We start from the raw sequence: 21,119 nt of genomic DNA on the forward strand, positions 1-21,119 counted from the left end.
AGCAATTTCAAAGAGGATTTTGGTGCACCACCCCAAATATGGGAGCAATATTCCGTGGTTGGGCAGATTTGGGATTTGCATAGAGCTAGCAGCTTGAAGGTGTGAAGTTGTCTTGTATGAAAAGTATGCCAAGTGTTTTGGTGGCTGCAGAAGCTATGGTTGAATTGTGTTTGTCCAAGAAGGGAAATCTGATTGTGTTTGGATATCTGGGTATTTTTGAAATGGAAGGGAAGGGGGTATGGGCTCTTTCTTGTGAGGCTCAGATAGAACTGAATTTGGTGGCATTGAAGTTGACATGGTTGTCCTTGCCCCATGTCAACTTCAATAGGAGATTAGAGTTCAGCATGCTGATTGTGATGGATCTTAAGGATTCTAATACTTGGGCACTACAAGGTTGTCACCTGAAAGGGAGGAATGGAGTTTACTGTTATCAGCAAAGCTATGGATAGGATTGGGCAGGTCTTTATATATAAAAGAAAGAGAGTAGGTGAAAGAATGGAACCCTGGGAGTATTCCTGCATTGGTGGTGAAATCTGAGGAAAGGAAATCCTACACCATGACATGCAGTGAGAAAGTTGGTAATCCACTTGCAAAGTATGGAAGGCAGACCACAAGATTACAGTTTGCTGAGTAAGTCCCTGTACCAAACTTCATTAAATGCTTTTGAAATGTCAAGAGCAACCATGTGAGTTTCTCTGAATTTTTCCATGACTTAAATCCAGAGCTGGGTGGAGATAGCCAGAAGGGATTCAGGATTAGTTGTTGATGACGTTCTCCATAATTTTAGAGAGAGAGAGTGAGTAAGGGCAATTGGACAGTGGTTCATTGGTTGCAGGCTTTTTTTTTTCCATGCCATAAGGTAGATGCCAGTTGAATAGGTCAGATTGAAGAGACAATACAGGATAGGTGTTAGTTCTGGGACACAAGTTTTTAACACAATAGGTGGGATACCATCAGAACTAGATGTCTTGTTTGTGTTCAGGTTATTAAGGATTCTTTGCATTTCTTTCTGGTAGAAGACTATGGGTGGCATGGAGAGTGGAGTTATCTTCCAATTCCTGTATTGATGAACTCTGTCCAGGTCATCAATACAGGAATCGGAAGATAACAGTGATGACAAGAAGTCTGCCTTGTCAATCACTGAGGTGAGGTGACTGCATCTGGATGTGAGAGTGGTGAAAACCTTGGTGGACAAAAGTTACACCCAATGGCATTGTCAAGGTGCCAGGAGTGAAAGTCATTTGGACAGGAAGTGAGTTTGTATCATTTGGACCTTTCAAAATCTGATTTGGTGAGGATTCTTTTACAGCTATAAAATTCGATGCAACATCATAATTCTTACAATGTTTAATTGCATCAATTTTACAGGAGTCACATCCGAAATTCAAAGAATTGTAAAATTGTATATAAGAGATGTAAACAATAATATCAGCCCATATAAAATTAGCCCAGAAAAATTTACATGATTCTGTAGATAAAAGATATATGAGTGTGTATTTCAAAAAGAGAATCCCTCAGAGATTAGAAGTACGTTAGAATTACCTACATAAGTAATACAAAATGCCCATCTGTATAGACCCAGAGGAATTACACATGCAAAAATAAAGTAAACAGATATCTAAAAATAGAAGTTTAGAAGAAATTACCTTAGAGTTCCGAAATATATTTGATGTATCACTCGGTATAGGGTAGAATGGAAACCCATTGTAACCAAAGCAGTCCGACACTGCCGTCAAGGTCGATAGCAGAGGGGGGGGGGGGGGGTATATACATCAGAAGCTGTTACGCTATGCTGAAAAAGGGATTAAACTACACTTCAGGGAGACAGAAGTCGTAACTTTCTAGAAGGAAAGGAGCACGTGATAGGTACGGGGATCTCAGACCTTAGTTCAAAGTTTGCACGGAAATATTCGGGAATCAACTTGGAGAGATGTGACGCCAGGAGAAAAGAGGGGAGTCGATCCATGGACTACGTATGATCCTGGATGAAGTCATGGAGGGTAATTGGAGGCAAAATCTTGTAGAGTGGCCCAGGACCAAGATGACCCTATGTCCGAGTGCCTACTACGCTGAAAGATCATGCTCCAGCCCTGTAAGTAATTCCAGAGGAGACACGGTGTCCATGATGCGTCTGAAGCGATAGAGTAAGCCGTAACAATACAGGGGATCCAGAATAAGCCCGAAGAGAAGATACGATTAAAGTGCAATTGTGCTTACGAAAGAATTAATGTGAATTGAATTTTTTTGTCGAAAACTCTTAATTTATGATGGGAAGGACTGTTTTGGATAGACTGAATTCATAGGATCGAAACATGTAATAGATTGAAAACTAATTCGTATGAAGTAGATTTTCTTTTAGAATAATTGAAAAGATATTAATGAAAGTTTAAGCTTGCATTGTATTACATTGAAATGGTTTAAAAGAGCTGATAAGAAAATTATAGAATTTAGAATTGTAATGGTGTGAAAGGTTGATTGCTAAGTGAGTGTTACATTCTTTTTGCGAAAGTTAGAATTGGAGATTTTTACTTGTCAAAGCATGATAATTCTTAGATTGTAAATGGGATGATAGTTATTTGATATACAGAATTAATTGTTTGATGATTTACGTATGTGATGCTTATAACATGCCTGAGAGTTGTTCTATGTGATGTTTAAGTTTTGATGCTTAGCTATGAGAGAAACTGATAGTTATTTGATATACAGAATTAATTGTCTGATGAGTTACATATTTGATGCTTATAACAAGACTATGAGTTGGCCTATGTGATGTTTTAATTTTGATGCTTAGCTTTGAGAGGAAATGATAGTAACAACATTTAAGTGTATACATTGTATTAATATCTTAGTGTGAATAAACATGTTTGTTTTATTTATAAGAAGTGCCATCTGATCTTTTTAGCAACTGCGCTGTTCCCAAATAAATCTGATCCTGTAAGCGGGAAAGAAATTGAACCTTGATACGAAATTTAAGTTAGAAGTTAGCCATGACTGTAATTGACTGCAATTAACTGTATAGAGGTGCTTTACTGGAAGTATAAATATTTTCTTATGCCAATTAGAGATTTTTAGTGGCACAGTTGGGAATAATCAAATAAATTTCTAGAAATCTCAAGTATAAGTTTAATATACTGAAGGTAGGGAAAGGGAATTAAAGAATTAACTAACTATATAGAAAGGTAACGGATAAGGATAAAGTATAATAAAGTTAACGAATGAAAATATAGAATAGATAGATATATAAAGAAATCGATACACAGATTTAAGACCAGGCGACGGGTCGGTTGGGAGTAGTACTAACAAGAAGTCGCATCTAAGTAACACGCGGACCCTGCATAGGAAGCGGGAATAACGCGTAGAAGAAGAAGAAGATATATTATGAAGAAGCAGTAACAGAAACATAAGTAAATATTAAATAAAAGAAAGAAACCTCTCAAAAATATTACACAGCTATTGCAAGCTGCAGTATAGGCAGTAAAGATTAAGCAGTAAAAGATTTTTATTTTACTGCTTGTCTTTTTATTTTATTTTTTTCCATTTTTATTTAATCTTTACTTAAGTCAGCCTGGTTGGCCAAGTGGACAGTGTATCCACTCTATAGCCAAAACCCTGCTGTGGGCATGGATGTTTATGATTGTCTGTGAAAATAGTAGCATCCATGGTTGGCAGTAGATGGCATTGATGCAGACAGAAACTTATAGAGTAAGTACCCTCCGTCCATGAGTCTGGACTCCCTGGAGGTGGCACATGATAATAGTAAAGATTTGAAAAAAGCATACGACAAGGTGCCAAGAAAAAAGCTATTCAAAACTTTACAGTTATATAGTGTTAATGGGGCATTATATCAAACAATATTTAATCGTTATTTGAGTTGTAAGTCAGCAGTTAGAATTGAAGGAACTACAAGCAGATGATTTGATGTTAAATCTTGTGTCAGACAAAGATGTACATTATCCCTTCTGTTATTCATTATTTTTTTATGAATCACATTATGGAGGAAAACAATATTAAACCTGATATCAAAACTGGAGATGTTAATCTCAGATCTTTACTTTATACAATGTCAAAATCAATACTAATGATGCTATACTTTTAAATAAATCCAGTACAAGTCTGCAAGATTTCATGACTAAACTGAATAACTTCTGTAACAAATTTGGCATAGAAAATCAGAAAGAACAAGACAAAGACAATGAAAATAGTTAAAAATATTGAAAAATTTAACTGCATCATGAATGAAGAACCTCTAGAACTAGTAAAGCAATTGAGCTACTTATACACAATTTTTAGTGAAGATGGTAAATTAAATATGGAAAACAACAGAATCAACAAAGCCGATATGGTAGGAAGTCAGCAGAATAAATTTATATGGAATAAGGGAGAAATTAGTCAAAACACTAAATTAGCTGTATACAAGACACTGTTCAAACCAATTTTAACTTATGAATCTGAGAGCTGAGTTAGAAATAAACCTCTTGATCAAAGACTAAAGACCACAGATATGAGAGTCATGATAAAGATAAGGACACCGAACAGATGGCATCAATGGCAGTATCATATTTAAAATGAGGATATTACGAAAAAAACTTGACATTGTTAGCATTTAGGAATGTGTTAGCAGTGCTAATCTCAGGTGGTATGGTTACTTGGGAGAGGAAAGATTAGCAAAACAAGTGTTCTCTTCCAGGAAAAAGACCCAGGAGAAGACCAAGATATAGGTGGATTGATACAGTAAAAAGTAACTTAGAAGACAGAAATTTAAGATCTGATAATGTTGTATTCTTAGCAGATAACAGATTGATTTGGAAGAAAATTGTTGATAGGAAGCTAGTGATGATGCAAGTTTTTCATCTGATGATGATAAAGTAGTTTATTTATGGGTGTGAAACTGAATTCTCAAGGATGGCAGCCGGACTGGTCAACTACAAAATATCATCATCATCAAATTCCTGCATGTACCCTCAAGGGGTGTACAGGATATGATAGTACTACATGAAAAATTTACATCATTACTAACTTCCTATCTACAATTTTCCTCCAAATCAGTCTGTTACTTGTCAAAACTCCAATATTATCAGATCTTATATTGCTAACGTCTAAGGCACTTTGTATCGTATCCATCCACCTATATCTTGGTCTTCCACTGGGTCATTTTCGTGCCAACCTGGCAGAGAACACTTGTTTTGCTAATCTTTCTTCGCCCATTCTGTTTCAGTGACCATAGCACCTGAGATTAGTTCTGCTAACACATTCCTGAATGCTGACAATGTCTAGTTCTTTCCTAAAATCCCCATTTTGAATATGATATTGCCATTATATGCCAACTTTTCACGCCTCTAATCTTCCTCGGGACTCTCACATCTGCGAGCTCTAGTCTTTGGTCAAGTGTTTTACTTCTGACCCAGCTCTCAGATCCATAAGTTAAAACTGGTTTGAACACTGTCTTGTATACAGCTAATTTCGTGTTTTTCGAATTTTTCCATATGAATTTATTCAATTGACTGCCTACCATACCAGCTTTGTTGATTCTGTTGTCTATTTCCATATTTAATTTACCATCTTCAGTAAAAATCGTGCCTAAGTAGCTGAAATGTTTTACTTGCTCCACAAGTTCCCCGTTCACAACACAGTAGACATTTTCAACAATTCTACCAATTTTCATTGTCTTTGTCTTTTTAGTGCTGACCTTCATGCCATATCAATTACAACGATTATTCAATTTAGTCAGGGAATCTTGCAAACTTGTAGCGGATTTATTTAGAAGTATAACATCGTCTGCATAAAGCAAAGAGCTGACATTAACATCTCCAATTCTGATATCATGTTTAATACCACTTTCGTTCAAAATGTGATCCATACAGATAATAAATAACAGAGGGGATAATGTACATCATTGTCTCACACCAGATTTAACATTAAATCATCTTCCTGTACTTCCTTCAATTCTAACTGCTGACTTACAACTCAAACAAAGACTAAGTTGCTTCATATAATGCCCCATTGACATTATATAACTGTAGCATATTGAATAGCTTCTCTCTTGGCACCTTGTCATATCCGTTTTCCAAATCGACAAAACTTAAATACAGATCTTTGTTATATTCCCATGATTTCTCCACTATTTGTTGTAAAGTGAAGATCTGATCCTGACAGCCTCAATTTGACCTGAATCCAGCTTGTTCTTCTACCAATTCTTCTGAACCGTTTCTCAAATATACTTGATTATATCTTACCAGGAACACTCAGTAGGAAAATACCTCTGTAATTCTCACATTCGGATTTATTTCCCTTTTTATATATGGGTACCACGAAAGCTCTACTCCAATCATCTGGAATTCGTCCACACATTCTGAACTATGCAGTGCAGCCACTGTAAGACTTTTATACCACCATATTTCAGCATTTCTGGTCAAATATCATCTACTCCTGCTGCCTTTCCGTATTTCAAGCCTTTGATGGCTTTTTCTACTTCAAGCATGGATATGTATTCCTGACTGCATGCCTGGTCAGTGTTTTTTTTTATCACTGGGCTGTCATCACTGCTTGTTTCATTTAGCAGTTTTTCAAAGTAATTACTCCATACTTCAAGGATATCTTTTTCTCCTGTTTTCATATCACCTTTATCATCTCTAACTCCTTTTACAGCACTCTTTCCTCCATTTCTAAGCTTCTTCAACAACCTCCAGAATATTTTGCCACCTTCTTGATATTTATTTTCTATGTTCTTGCTAAAGTCCTCCCATGACTTTTGTTTAACTAGTTTTACACAGTGTTTAGCTTTCTTACATTTGTCTCTGTATTCTGTAAGAGTAAAAGCTGACTTATTTGCCAGGAACTTTTGGTATGCTTTCTTCTTTTCCTTCACTGCCTCTTTAACTTCCTGTGTCCACCAGGGAGTTCTGATTTTTTTTATCCTTGCAGACAACCTCACCACATGCCTCTCTGGCAGAATCAATCACGGTTTCCTTCAAGGCATGCCACTGAATCTCCAAAGTTTGATTCCTGTTGTCAAACTCTTTCATTTTTTCTTCAACAATCTTTGTGAATTTTAGTCTACAGTTCACATTTGAGAGCTGCTCAACTTTTATTCCCTTTAAAACTTTCTTACATATTATTCTTTTCAATATGAAATTCAATTTTATCCTGCTCCAGACTAAATAGTGATCACTTCCAATTTCAAATCCTCTGTACACTGTGGTGTGCTGCACAAGTGGAAAAAAATCACTATCAACAATAACATAGTCAATGAGATTTTTCTTATTCCTTGCCTCTTCTATCCTTGTGAATTTGTGCACATTTTTATGTTGGAACATGGTGTTATTAATAACCAGTCCACGTCCTGAGCAGAAATCCAACAGGTATTTGAAATTATCAGCTTTGCTCTTTTCTCCAAATTTTCCAAAATATTTTTGTAAGTCTGGCAATCATTTCCTACTCTGCTATTTAGATCCTCAACAAGGACCAATTTTTCCTTTTTAATTGTGTCAGTTGCATTTTCTAAAGCATCAAAAAATTCCTCCATTTCTACATTGGTAGAACCTTCTGTGGGACCATAGGCACAAATAAGTCTCATTGTTCAATTCCCCATTCTGATATTTGCCCACATCACTCTATTTGAGACTGCCTGCATTCAAGAAGATTAGCCTCGTATTTTCTGTTGAATACTATGGCTACTCCTTTTTCTTGATTGTCATTTCCTGAATATAACATTTTGTATTTATTGCTCAGAAAGATCTCACCAGTTTTTGTCTTTTTTAGTTTCAGTCACCCCTATTATGTCGATCTGGTACTTATCTAATTCTTCAGCCAGCTCCATTTCTTTGCCATTCAGGCTTCTTATGTTGATAGTACCAATCTTTAACTCTGGGGATGTTGAGTTGGGGTGTGTTTTAACTACAAAATATAGAATACTTAATCAAAAATGGCAAAAGTCAAATTGGCTTTTCAAGTACAGTCAAAATCAATATTAATGTTAAGAAGTTCTAAGAAGTAGAACAAGAAAAGCCTGCTATCTCTAGCTAATTAAAATCTAATGCCACAAATAATGTTTCACCATCACTTTAAAGAATTATCAACAACCAGCTTTCTCATTCACAATGGCTGTTAGCCTATAAAACATTAGTACAAAGATGGACTAAGGGTTAGAGAATTTGGGAGTACTACTCTGAAGACAACATATTACATTATCATGCTAGTTACATAAACTACTTCCAAAAAAAAAAAAAAACACTTCTGTGAGAAATGATGGGCACAAGAAATGAAAACCACCCACACACACACAAAAGAAAGATTTAGGTATCTACTAAAAATTGTATAGATTTATAATTACTGAATGATGTTGCATATCTATTGAAATTGCGTCACACAGATTGTCATTTATCGATACTTATAGTTTTATACCTTTTTTTTGTGAATTTTGTATGTTTCTTTTTATTTTTTCTTTTGTGCACTTAACAAAATGGACACTGATAAAATGTAACAAACTATTAACACCATTTATAATATATCTAATCATGTTTTGTTTGTTTCCATTTTAGATGTTTATTATTATACCTGAAAGAAAAGTGATAATCCAAAATAAGAAAATAAATTACCTGCTTCAACTGAGGTATTTCTGGGAGATCAACATCTAACCCCAGACTAACATCCAATAGTTTCTCTAATTTTTTTGACTCAGCAACATCTTCACTAAGTATAGCTTGAGCATCACTTTGAAATTCTAAAACTCTATCCAGAAGATCCTTCAAGTATAAAAATAGAAAAAAGGTGTTACAATTTTAAAAAAATGCTTAATCATTTATTATATATTTTGATTACAATGTGTTATAAAACATTTTTAGCATTACATTATAACAAAAGAAACATATCCACATTAATTAATGATAAATAATTATTTCATATAGACAGGTAATTTTAAAATTTGAGACTAATAAAATATATGTTAAATGTAATCTAAAATATATAATTTCTTGTCAAGTATAATCAATCACTTTCCGTCCATGCAGTTAGCCTAGTGGCTTTGCGCTTCGCAACCATATGCCAGGGGAAGGAGTGTCCTAGGTTCAATTCCCGTCAATGACATGAAGAGCTCAAGGATCTTCCTCGGCCATAGCCAAGTTAGCCGGTCTTGGGCGTGGACAGCAGGGTTTTTTCCACAAGTTTATCTGATGTTTTTCATCCCGCAAGCAGGCAAACCAGTCCGAGGACACACACGGATTACTGTCAGGAATATTGACCCAGCCATAGGTCTGATTCGTCAGCCTATGCCGGTTCCAGAGCCTGGATAAAATGGGGGGAGGGGGGTTAGATGGTACCGTGAACTCCCGTAAAAAGGGGGAACGCTGTATCATCACACAGAATTTAATTTAATTTTAATCACTTTCCAAGCCCAAAACAATGAAAGGTCTCGTACCACATCAACGTATGAAACAGAAAAATGATCATCATAAAATTCCACACATGTACCATCAAGATATGTTATACAATACTATAATAGCACTACAAGAAAAGCCTACATTATTACCAACTTCTTTTCAACAATTTTCTTCTAAGTTAGTCTGTTATCTGTCAGGACATGAATAATGTCAGATGTTATATTTTGATCTTCTAAGAACTTAACTATATCAAACCTTTTGCCAAGAAGGTTGGATATAATTAGTTCTTGATATCATACCCTTGTTATACTAACCTTTCTTTGCCTTCCCCATTCTGTTTAAGGATTATGCCATCTGAAATTAGCTCTACCCACTCATTCCTAAATGCAACAAAGTTCTTCCTAATATTTTCATTTTTAATGATTCTGACAATGATACCATCTGGTTCAATTCCCTGGATGCCATCTTGTCCCTCTCGGAATTTTTCTTAGAACTTTCATATCTGTAATCTCCAGTCTTTAACTTATTTCTAACCCAACTCTGAGATCCATAAGTTAAAACTGCTTTGAATGTTGTTCTTGTATACTGCTACTTTGGTGTCTTGGCTAATTTCAGTTCCATATAAACTGAAGTTGACTACCTACCATACGAACTTTGCCAATTATATTGTCTATTTCAATACCCAATTTGACATCTTCACTGAATACTGTGCCTAAATAGCTATAAGGGTTCCTCCCATTTTAGAGCTGAAGTTTTCAATGTGCATGGCTATTTTCTGATTTTCATACCAAATTTCCTACAGCAGTTACTTATTTCAGTTAAGAAATCTGCAGGTTTGTAATCAATTTATTTAAGATCATAACATCAGCATAAGGTAGAGAGAAAGAGATTATCTCCAATTTTGATATTAGATATCAGGTCGTCACTTTCCTTCTTATAAAGGATAGTGAGATCCATACAGGTAATGAATAATAGTGGAGATAAGGTATAAGACTAGGATGCACCCTATTTAGTTTCCCCCATTATCTTCCTGCATTTCGTTCAATTCAAAACTGCTGGTTTACAACTCAAATATAGACTACATAGCCTTAATATAATATTCTATTTATTTACATTATATAATTTTAGCTTTTTGAAGAGCTCTCCTATTGGCACACATTACTATATTTGAAATTGGAAGCGATCACTATTTAGTCTTGAGCAGGATAAAATTGAATTTCATATTGAAAAGAATAACATGTAAGAAAGTTTTAAAGCGAATAAAAGTTGAGCAGTTCTCAGATGTCAATTGTAGACTAAAATACACAAAGATTATTCAAGAAAAAATTAGAGTGTTTGAGAACAGGAACCAAACTTTGGAGATTCAGTGGCAAGCCTTGAAGAAAACCCTGATTGATTTAGCCAGAGAGGCATCTAGTGAGGTTGTCTGCAAGGATGGAAAAATCAGAACTCTGTGGTGGACACAGGAAATTAAAAGAGGCAGTGAAGGAAAAGAAGAAAGCATATCAAAAGTTCCTGGCAAATAAATCAGCTTTTGCTCTTAGAGAATACAGAGACAAATGTAAGAAAGCGAAACACTGTGTAAAACTAGCTAATCAAAAGTCATGGGAGAACTTTAGCAAGAACATAGAAAATAAATATTAAGAAGGTGGTAAGATATTCTGGAGGTTGTTGAAGAAGCTTAGAAATGGAGGAAAGAGTGCTGTAAAAGAGTTAGAGATGATAAAGGTGACATGAAAACAGGAGAAAAAGATATCCTTGAAGTATGGAGTAATTACTTCATAAAATTGCTAAATGAAACAAGCAGTGATGACAGCACAGTGGTAAAAAAACACTGACCAAGCATGCAGTCAGGAATACATATCCATACTTGAAGTAGAAAAAGCCATCAAAGGCTTGAAATGTGGAAAGGCAGCAGGAGTAGATGATATTCAACAAGAAATGTTGAAGTACGGTGGTATAAAAGTCTTACAGTGACTGCACTGCATAGTTCAGGAGGCCTGGACAGAGGGACGAATTCCTGATGATTGGAGTAGAGCTCTCATAGTACCCATATATAAAAAGGGAAATAAAACTGAATGTGAGAATTACAGACGTATTTCCCTACTGAGTGTTCCTGGGAAGATCTATGCAGGTATACATCAGAAACGGTTGAGAAGAATTGTGGAAGAAAAGCTTGGTGAAGAACAAGCTGGATTCAGGCCAAATAGAGGCTGTCAGGATCAGATCCTCACTTTACGATAAACAGTTGAGAAAGCATGAGAATATTCAAAGATCTGTATTTAAGTTTTGTCGATTTGGAAAAGGCATATGACAAGGTGCCAGGAGAGAAGCTATTCAATACGCTACAGTTATATGGTGTCAATGGGGCATTATATCAAGCAATACTTAGTCTTTATTTGAGTTGTAAGTCGGCAGTTAGAATTCAAGGAGGTACAGGAAGATGGTTTAATGTTAAATCTGGTGTGATACAAGGATGTACATTATCTTCTCTGTTATTCATTATCTATATGGATCACATTATGAAGGAAAGTGGTATTAAACATGATATCAGAATTGGAGATGTTAATGTCGGCTCTTTGCTTTATGTGGACGATGTTATACTTCTAAATAAATTCGCTACAAGTTTGCAAGATTCCCTGACTAAACTGATTAACTGTTGTAATAGATATGGTATGAAGGTCAGCATTAAAAAGACAAAGACAATGAAAATAGGTAGAAAAATTGTTTAAAATGTCAACTGCGTTGTGAATGGAGAACCTGTGGAACAAGTAAAATATTTCAACTACTTAGGCATGATTTTTAGTGAAGATGGTAAATTAAATATGGAAATAGACAACAGAATCAACAAAGCTGGTATGGTAGGAAGTCAATTGAATAAATTCATATGGAATAAGAGAGAAATTAATCGAACACTAAATTAGCTGTATATAAGACAGTGTTCAAACCAGTTTTAACTTATGGATCTGATAGCTGGGTCAGAAGTAAAACACTTGACCAAAGACTAGCGACCGCAGATACGAGAGTCCTGAGAAAGATTAGAGGCGTGAACAGATGGTATCAATGACAATATCATATTAAAAATGAGGATATTAGGAAAGAACTTGACATTGTTAGCATTCAGGAATGCGTTAGCAGAGGTAATCTCAGGTGGTGTGGCCACTTAAACAGAATGGGTGAGGAAAGATTAGCAAAACAAGTGTTCTCTGCCAGGTTGGCAGGAAAACGACCCAGAGGAAGGCCAAGATATAGGTGGATCGATACGGTACAAAGTGCCTTAGACGACAGAAATATAAGAAGTGATAATGTTGGAGTCTTGACAAGTAAGAGACTGATTTGGAGGAAAATTGTAGATAAGAAGTTAGTAATGATGTATATTTTTCATGTAGTACTATCATATCCTGTACACCTCTTGAGGGTACATGTCAGGAATTTGATGATGATGCTATATGACATTTCTATATTACAAAGAAGATCTGTAGATTTAAAAATCTGCAGATCTATTATTCCATGATTTCTAAATTCTCTTTAAAGTGAAGAGCAGATCCTGGTAACCATGTCTGGCATAAACCCAGCCTATATTTCTTTCTTTAAGATTCCCTTTCACAACTTTTCTTCTCTAGTATGCTGACCTAAATCTTACATGGAAAATTCCTCTGTAATTCTCATACAGTTTTATTTTCCTTTACATAGATGAATACTATTAGAGCTCTACTATAATCTTCTGGAACTTGCCCTTTTAAATTATGCATTACAACTATTATAAAACTTTTATAATTATATATTTCAGCATTAGTGGTCATGTATCTGCTGTGTTTTTTTTCCCTATCTCACATATTAATATGTACTCCTAAATGCATTCTTCTTCTTGAATATTTTCTATGACTGTTATGTTACCACCTGTTTCAACCTACCAATCTTTCAAAATGACTCCAAACACCTAGAATATCTTTTATCTTCAGTTTTCATGACATTGTTATCTTTGATTCCTTTTATTGCATTCTTTCCTTTATTTTCAGCCTAAAGATTTTGCCACCACCATAATATTTATTTTTTATATTGCTACCGAAGTCCTCTAGTGACTTTTATACATTGCTTTTACATTTTTCTCTGCACTCTGTTGAGCACAAGATAACTTATTTGCTAGGAATTTTTTATATGCTTTCATCTTTTTCAGGACTGCCTATAACTTCTTGAGTTCACCACAGAGTTTATTCAAGTTTTTCATTTCCACTGCAGACTACCTCGCCACATGGCTCTCTGGATCAATTAATGCTTTCTTCAGGGTGTACGACTTTGTTTCCAAAGGTTGATTCTTGTTTTCAAACTCTTCATTTTTTCTTCCTTACTCACTTTTCAATGTAGTATTCAATTTTATCCTGCTCAACACTAAATGTCAATTACTTCCTATTTGAAATCCTCTATATGCTCATGTCCCGAACCAACATGAAGAATTTGCTGTCAACAATAACATAATCAATGAGACTTCTTATTTCTTGTGTCTTCTCTCCATGTGAATTTGTTCACATCTTTATGTTGGAATAGAAATCCAGAAGGTATTATTATTATTATTAGCTTTGGTCTTTTCTCCAAATTCGCCTTCTCTAATGATTTTCAATAAATGTTACTGTCCAATTCCTCATTTTGACATCTACAAACATCACCAACTTGATTCTGCTTGCCATTTGAGAAGTTTCAGTGTTTGGAGCATCAATAGCTACTCCCCCCCCCCCCCAATCAATACAGCATAAGTAGAACATTTTGCATTTGCTATTTAGCTGAATTTCAACTGTTTTTTTTTTTTTTTTTTAATACCAATTAAGTCAACAATGTCAATGTACTTCTCTAATTATTCTGCCAGTTCCATCTCTTTTCTTTGATATTTCTCACATTCACAGTGCCTATTTTTAATTTCTGGAGATGTTGGAGTTTCTCCAGTAGCTGACTTTCACACTGACAAAAACAATGGGAGTCTAACAAGGCAATATCTCAGTTGGCCTGGAATTTCATCTTTTCTTTTCTCCTTTTTTAATTTTTTTTTTTTAATCACCACCATCATAGTTTTGATTCAAGCCAATACAGAATACAATTTGGTTGGCTAAATACAAAATTACCAGCAAACCCTTTCATTCAGTACTTACTAATTGGGTGCATCACAAGAAGGTGAAGAATGGACATTGGGTAGCCATGGTTGGTTCTCTAATTACTTAAAAAGATATGTAGTAGAGCTCTCTCCAGTTACCTAGCTTTGATCCTTAGATAAATAATTTCAACACCAGGATAATCTGATTTTAGAGTAAGCATTAGCAAATAAAGTTTGCACAAAGAATATCTTCAATATGACTGTATATAGACAGAAGTATATAAACTAATAATGCACAGTGCATTTCTTTTTGATATGCACATTGCCCTGAATCATGGAATGTAATACTAATCAGACTAAATAATAACAAGAGGCCTCAATAAAAGTTGAAGTGACTTTCCCTAATTACATGGATATATATAAATACATGGAAATATAAGTTACATATGATATTTCACATGTGAATTTTATTACTCATGCTCTTAGGTAAAGAATCTAAGAATATGATTTCTTGTGCACATCCTTTACCTAAGCAAAAACTAATATCCGAGCACAGTTTACACAATGGCATGTTTTACCAGATACAACAGTTCTAACAAGACAATATGACTAGTTTCCAAACAATAAATTTCTCTCAAATTAGACTTGTTATTTGTAAGAATTTGAGTACTTCTTATATTTGATCTTCTAAGGTGTACTGTGCAATATTATTAGAGATTTTTATCATCTGTCTCTAAACTGACAAACATGTAAAAGGGATGATTAAAGGTCAAACCAGGATAATTGGGAGGAAACCTTCAGATAGGCTTTTAAGGAATGCAGTGAACAGACCAGAGCTTCTGACCTAAAAATCCATTCCTCACCTTCTCATGACACATCTTGTTAGGAATCTACCTGGAAACTGACAGGGAGAGGATAAGCTAACAATATGGGATTTATCAACCAAATGATATTCTTGTTGACTTAAACCTTAAAGCAAATCGATGGACTTGCTTAACTGGGCAATGCAACAGCTGACAGAATTTCATGTCAGTTGTTGCATTGCCCAGTTAAGCAAGCCCTTTAAGACAAATGATTAAGAAATCATAGGAATATAACAAGGATCTGAAATTATGTTTTTTAGATTTGGAAAAGGCATATGACAAGGAACTAAGAGAAAAGCTATTCAAAATACCATAGTCATATGGTGTAAAGGGGACATTATATCAAGCAATACTTAGTCTGTATTTGAGTTGTAGTCAGCAATTAGAATTGAATGAGGTATAGAAAATAGAGTGATGTTAAATCAGGTATGAGACAAAGGTGTGCATTATCTCCACTGTTATTCATCTATATGGATCATTTTATAAAGGAAATATGGTATTAAAACCTGATATAAATGTTGTTGTTAATCTCAGCTCTTTACCGAATGCAAATGATATTATACTTCTAAATAAATCCATTACACATCTGCAGGATTCCACAAGTAAATTGAAAAATTGCTCTAATCAATTTGATATGGAAATTAGCAATAAAAACAAAGGCAATGAAAATGTTAACTACATTCTGAACGGAGAACCTATAGAACATTTCAACTCTCTATGCACAATTTTTAGTGAAGAACATTCCCTAAGACTACATGTTAGGAATTTGATGATGTTGGCAGTAAAGAATTTAAAAAGAGTATTAATATGTATATGTTGTAGAAACTACATGAATATTTTAATTTTCAATTAAAGAAAAAAAATTTCTTTTTTTTTTTTTTTTTTTATTAAACTAAAGAGCCAGAAGGAGATGGCCTTGGGCCAGCTATCTCTGATTGGGTACAAGTGGAGATTGAACTGCCCACTCAGTCTCCAAGAGTTAGGGCTAAAACGGCCTCGCCTACTTCCTATACAGGAATAAAAAGGCGTTCGCTGATTTTTTTTTTTTCCCCTGAGAGCAAAAGGCTTCAGTTCAGTGATGCAAAAATTATATTAATCAAGTGAATATTAAATCCTGCATTATTCCAAAGCTGAATGTAGAAACTATGAGTTTCGTATGAAGTTTGACCAGGAACACACTCGCCTGCATTTACAAGTTGCCCTAGTGCAGACCTTATAGAAGACATGATCGCTTGGCCAACGTCAATATATATTTGCCTTCTATTGGTCCATTTTTATAAGGTTTCACTGGCCTTACAGCTGTTTCGAACTGGTTGGTTCTTAGATACCGGGCAGAACCCTTAAGAGAGCAACAACCCCCGAGTTCCTTACCACTGAACGAGAGTTTTTGCTCCCTTAAGATTTCTGCCTGGAACCAACCAGTTCGAAACAGCCTTCATAGGGTGCTATGAAGGAAAATATGTAAAACTAGCATGTCAGCCGACATTTTTAATGCAAACTTCTAGGCATCAACTAGAATACAAACCTGCATAAAAATTCATAACTGAGGCTTACAACATGAGATTCCATGGTGGCACTGCAATATGCCAGCTCCACATTACCCAAACCAACATGCAGCATCGTCTTCAAGTGGTGCAAACAGCATGCACAGTGGGACATGGCAGCTTGGAAAGGAATCATGCTACATCCTGTACCAAGCAGATGGACAGCTGTGGTGGCAGTGCATAACCTCAACTATAAAATTCAGAGCTGGCAGTGTGATGGTATGGTCTCGTTTATCCTAGTTCGGACTCTAACAACCTCTGTTTTGTGGTGCCACAAAAATTGAACTCTGAGGGGTATATCTGAACATTCTTGACAATGCAATGCTTCCTACTTTGAGGAGTTTCTACGAAACTGATTATAGTCTCTTTCAGCAAGACAATGCACTGTGTCATCATAAGACTGCTGCTGTAGCCATGGACATGAACATCACCATACTTGAATGGCCTCCATAGAGCCCTGATATCAATCGTAGTGAACATCTATGGGATGAACTGGAGCATTGGGGCAAGGTCAAGGGATGCCTGCCCAACAACAGTCCAGGTCCTCATTACATGCCTATAGGAAAAATAGTCCAAAATTTGCACTGATCATTATCATACACTTATGGAAAGTATGCCCCTTTAGGACTGCTACAGTCATCACAGCGAAAGGAGGACATCATCTTACTAAAGCGAGCACACTGAACGTTTGTTCCTCACACACTATGATGTCTGCTGACTTCTTTCCAAGCAGTGTATAAGGATATAAAATAGGAAGTGACCATCTCATAATGTTCTACAGAATAAAATGATAGCAAAGAAAACTGTTCTAATTTTAAAAAGAATCATACTCTAACAACTCTCAGATGTGCGAGTTGTTAGAGTATGACAATGGTGTTCAACCTTTTTTACTATGCGAGCTACTTTTCTATAATAAGTTATTCGGTGATCTACTCTCTTATATAGATCACGTTCCCCCAACCTGACATCTCATTACACAGAAATACACAACTAAAAACTTTATTTGTGTATTTAAAAATTTATTTATCACTTTTAATATTTTATTACAACAAAAAAAAAAAACCAAATATATTGGAATAAAATATTTCTCTATTTTGGAAAACCAAAGTTAGAAAAAACAACAGATTGATTACAAATTCACAAGTTACAGGAAATGCTGGTTGATTAAAAAAAAAGAAAAAAGTTAATAATGTGAAATTTGGCATTGTTTGGACCTCGCAATATTTTCATAGTCAAGTTGATATGAAGAAGTGGCCAATTGTAGACAATCATCCAAATGATTATTTGCAATTTGGTTTCTTAATTTTTTATGACGATCATATTTGAAAAAGCGGATTCTGACAAGTATGTCGATTTGAAACACGACAGAATTTTTTGCACAATATCAGTTAATATTGGGAATTTTTCATGTGCACACTTCCAAATGACTGCATTGTTTATTGATTTTAAATGTAAGCTATTCTGAATGTTTATTATCTCAAGTTCTACTTCAGCTTGGTTTATATCAAACAACCCACTAATTTTATTTGAAATTTCTGTGATGTTCAGGTTTTCTTGAAATGGATTATTGATAAAAGATACAATCATTCCAGTTTTATTAAAATCTTTAAATCTTGAATTTATTTCTTCCTCAACTTATTCTATTTCACGAATAAATTCTTTTAAATCATAGCGAAGCATTTCTTGATTTTGTTCAAAAAACGTTAATAAATATGGGAGATGTCTAAATTCGCGGTCATTTATATTTTTCTTTAATAAAAGTAAGTATTGTTGGAAAGTTTTTATTGAACTTAACATGTCAATTAAACTTTTATTTCTACCTTGTAACTCTAAGTTTAAATTGCTTAATTTCTTACAGAAATCTACTAAAAATTATAACTGTAACAACCATCTTTTATCACCCAATTGTGGATAAATATCTCCTTTTTCATCAAGAAAATTTTTTATATCATTAATTAATACAAGAAATCTTTCTAAAAATTGACTTCTGCTGAGCCAGCGAACATTATTGTACAACAGAAGTTCCCTATCATCATCTGCCTGTTTTTTTAAATAATTGCTATATGCAGGGCATTTTCTCGAACAGAATTTACAATTTTAAATGTAATATCCGAAACATCTTTTGTGTTTAATCTTTTACTACACAGTACTTGTTGGTGAATAATACAGTGGTACGTTAAAAAATCTGGATATTTGTCATCGTTTTTACATAATGAAATGAAGCCTGATTTATTACCTATCATTGCAGGAGCACCATCAGTAGCAATAGATACAAGTTTAAAAAGCGGAAGTATATGTTGTTTCACAAATTCATCAAATGCCGAAAAAATGTCTTCTCCCCTAGTCCTTCCCAATAATGGTATAATTTTCAAGTTCTTCTTTACTTCAATAATTTTGAAATACTATGCGAATAAATAACATTAACCGAGTAATATCAGTGAAGTCATTTGATTCATCAAATTGTAATGAAAACATTACACACTGGTGAATGTCTGACATTAATCTGGCCTGGAAACTTTTCTCCAGCATTTGGAACTCTTCCTTTCAGCAATTTGAAACCTTGTCTGCGGCCTAGAGTAGTCTCTCTCTCTAGCGACGTCTTGAACCGAGAAGCTCCTTTCTGGAAGCGGGAAACTACTCTCTCAAGCAATGTGGATCCGGGCAGTCTCTCTGACGGCGACTCTGGACCAGGCAGCCTCCTCTCTGACAGCAATTCTGGAACTGGGACCCCTTCTGCTTGCTTCAGTCCCTTTTCAAGCCTCCTCTGAGACCTCACATGAAGTTTGGCAACCCCCATAGAATCGGTACGAGTCTTTCATCTTAAGTTTCAAGTTCGGCACGCCTTTTATTCTCCTCTGCTTTCTTTCGATTGTAAGTTGCCGATCATCGGAAAGCTGCTTGAACTCTTTCTGAGTGACTTCGGAGATGTTTACACTTAGAGCCTGCACGCCTTTCTCATACATACAAGTTTCAATAACAATCTTTTCTAATGCCGCCATGTACAGCTTTGGCGACAAAAACATTGCCTTTGTTTTTAACACCCTAACATATTCTTATAAAAGCAGTATATACAGTTAGCTTCAAAAGAGTTATTTACAAAAACATCTAATACAAACTATATCGAGACAAACAAAGTTTATTTTTTTTACAACACATGGGAATTTACCTAAGTAAAAAATCGATGTAATGTGCTTTGGAATATTTAAGCTACAATCAAGTTTTTACACTTTGCTTATAATCATATTCACTCGGCTCACTGTTTGACTTCCACTGATCCAAATTAATTCATTTACCCGGACTTATAAGAAAATTACTGATTTGACAATTTTAACAAAAAATAAATACACAATACCAATACACTTAAAGTGAATTAAAAATAATACAAAATAATGATAAATAAAATATTATGTTTTCAGTTTTAATTAAATTTGTAAGTAAGGAGAAATACACAAGAGATCAACCAAAAATCGCTCCACGATCAACGGGTTGAATACCCCCTGGAGTATGACAACTCTCAGATGTGAACTCAAATATAATGCCAAGTCTTTTTTCCACCCTAATATAAATATTTCTAAAAACACTAAGACTGAGTGGATAACTCTTGAAAACAATGTTGACCAACTCAGCCAGGGAAGGATGAGTTGTTTTATCTGCAAAGATAGAAAAATACAAAGTCCATGATGGATAGAAAAAGTTAAAAAAACATCCCAGAAAAGAAGAAATCATAACACAATAAGATAGTGACTTAGTTTTTCACTGTATTCTGTAAGCATACCATGCTTACAGAATACAGTGAAAAATATGTAGAAAATACAAGTTATGTAGAGAAGTATCCAAAAAAAAAAGCTTTTTGGAAAGAATATAGAGGATATGGGTATTTAGGCTTACATACTGATTGTTACACATAATGGTAATTTTAGGAATGAGATGACAAAATAGAACTAATAATTAAAATAATTATTTCCTCTATTTTGCCAGAGTCAACTTGACATAATATCCCTTAGTATTCCATAAAGCAATATATATATATATATATATATATATATATATATATATATATACAGGGTGTTCGGGATAAATTTGACATATTTATAATTAATTATATTTTTCCGTAAGTTACATGTATTAACACACACTTCTCTTCATTTAAAAGTTTGGACCCTTCTTCATTCATATACAAGATGTCAGAAAGGATGGATAGCTGGAACCCACCTGAATCATGGAAGAGAATAACTTGTATCATGATGATTCGTGC

General features: G+C 34.7%; 1 protein-coding gene across 2 annotated transcripts in view; it reads right to left on the bottom strand.

Moving 5' to 3' along the window:
- The window catches only part of Kdm5 (Lysine demethylase 5), a 561,081-nt gene that overhangs the window by 221,975 nt on the left and 317,987 nt on the right, over positions 1–21,119 (bottom strand). For both annotated transcript variants that reach the window (XM_090393222.1, XM_090393221.1), the window contains one exon: positions 8,595–8,741. In XM_090393222.1, the coding sequence (XP_090249348.1) occupies positions 8,595–8,741 (147 nt within the window). The remainder of the gene's footprint in view (positions 1–8,594; positions 8,742–21,119) is intronic.

This window comes from Typopeltis vanoorti, chromosome 5, assembly GCF_054136105.1.
Source record: "Typopeltis vanoorti isolate ZY-2024b chromosome 5, IOZ_Tvanoo_1.0, whole genome shotgun sequence".
Lineage (NCBI taxonomy): Eukaryota > Metazoa > Arthropoda > Arachnida > Uropygi > Thelyphonidae > Typopeltis > Typopeltis vanoorti.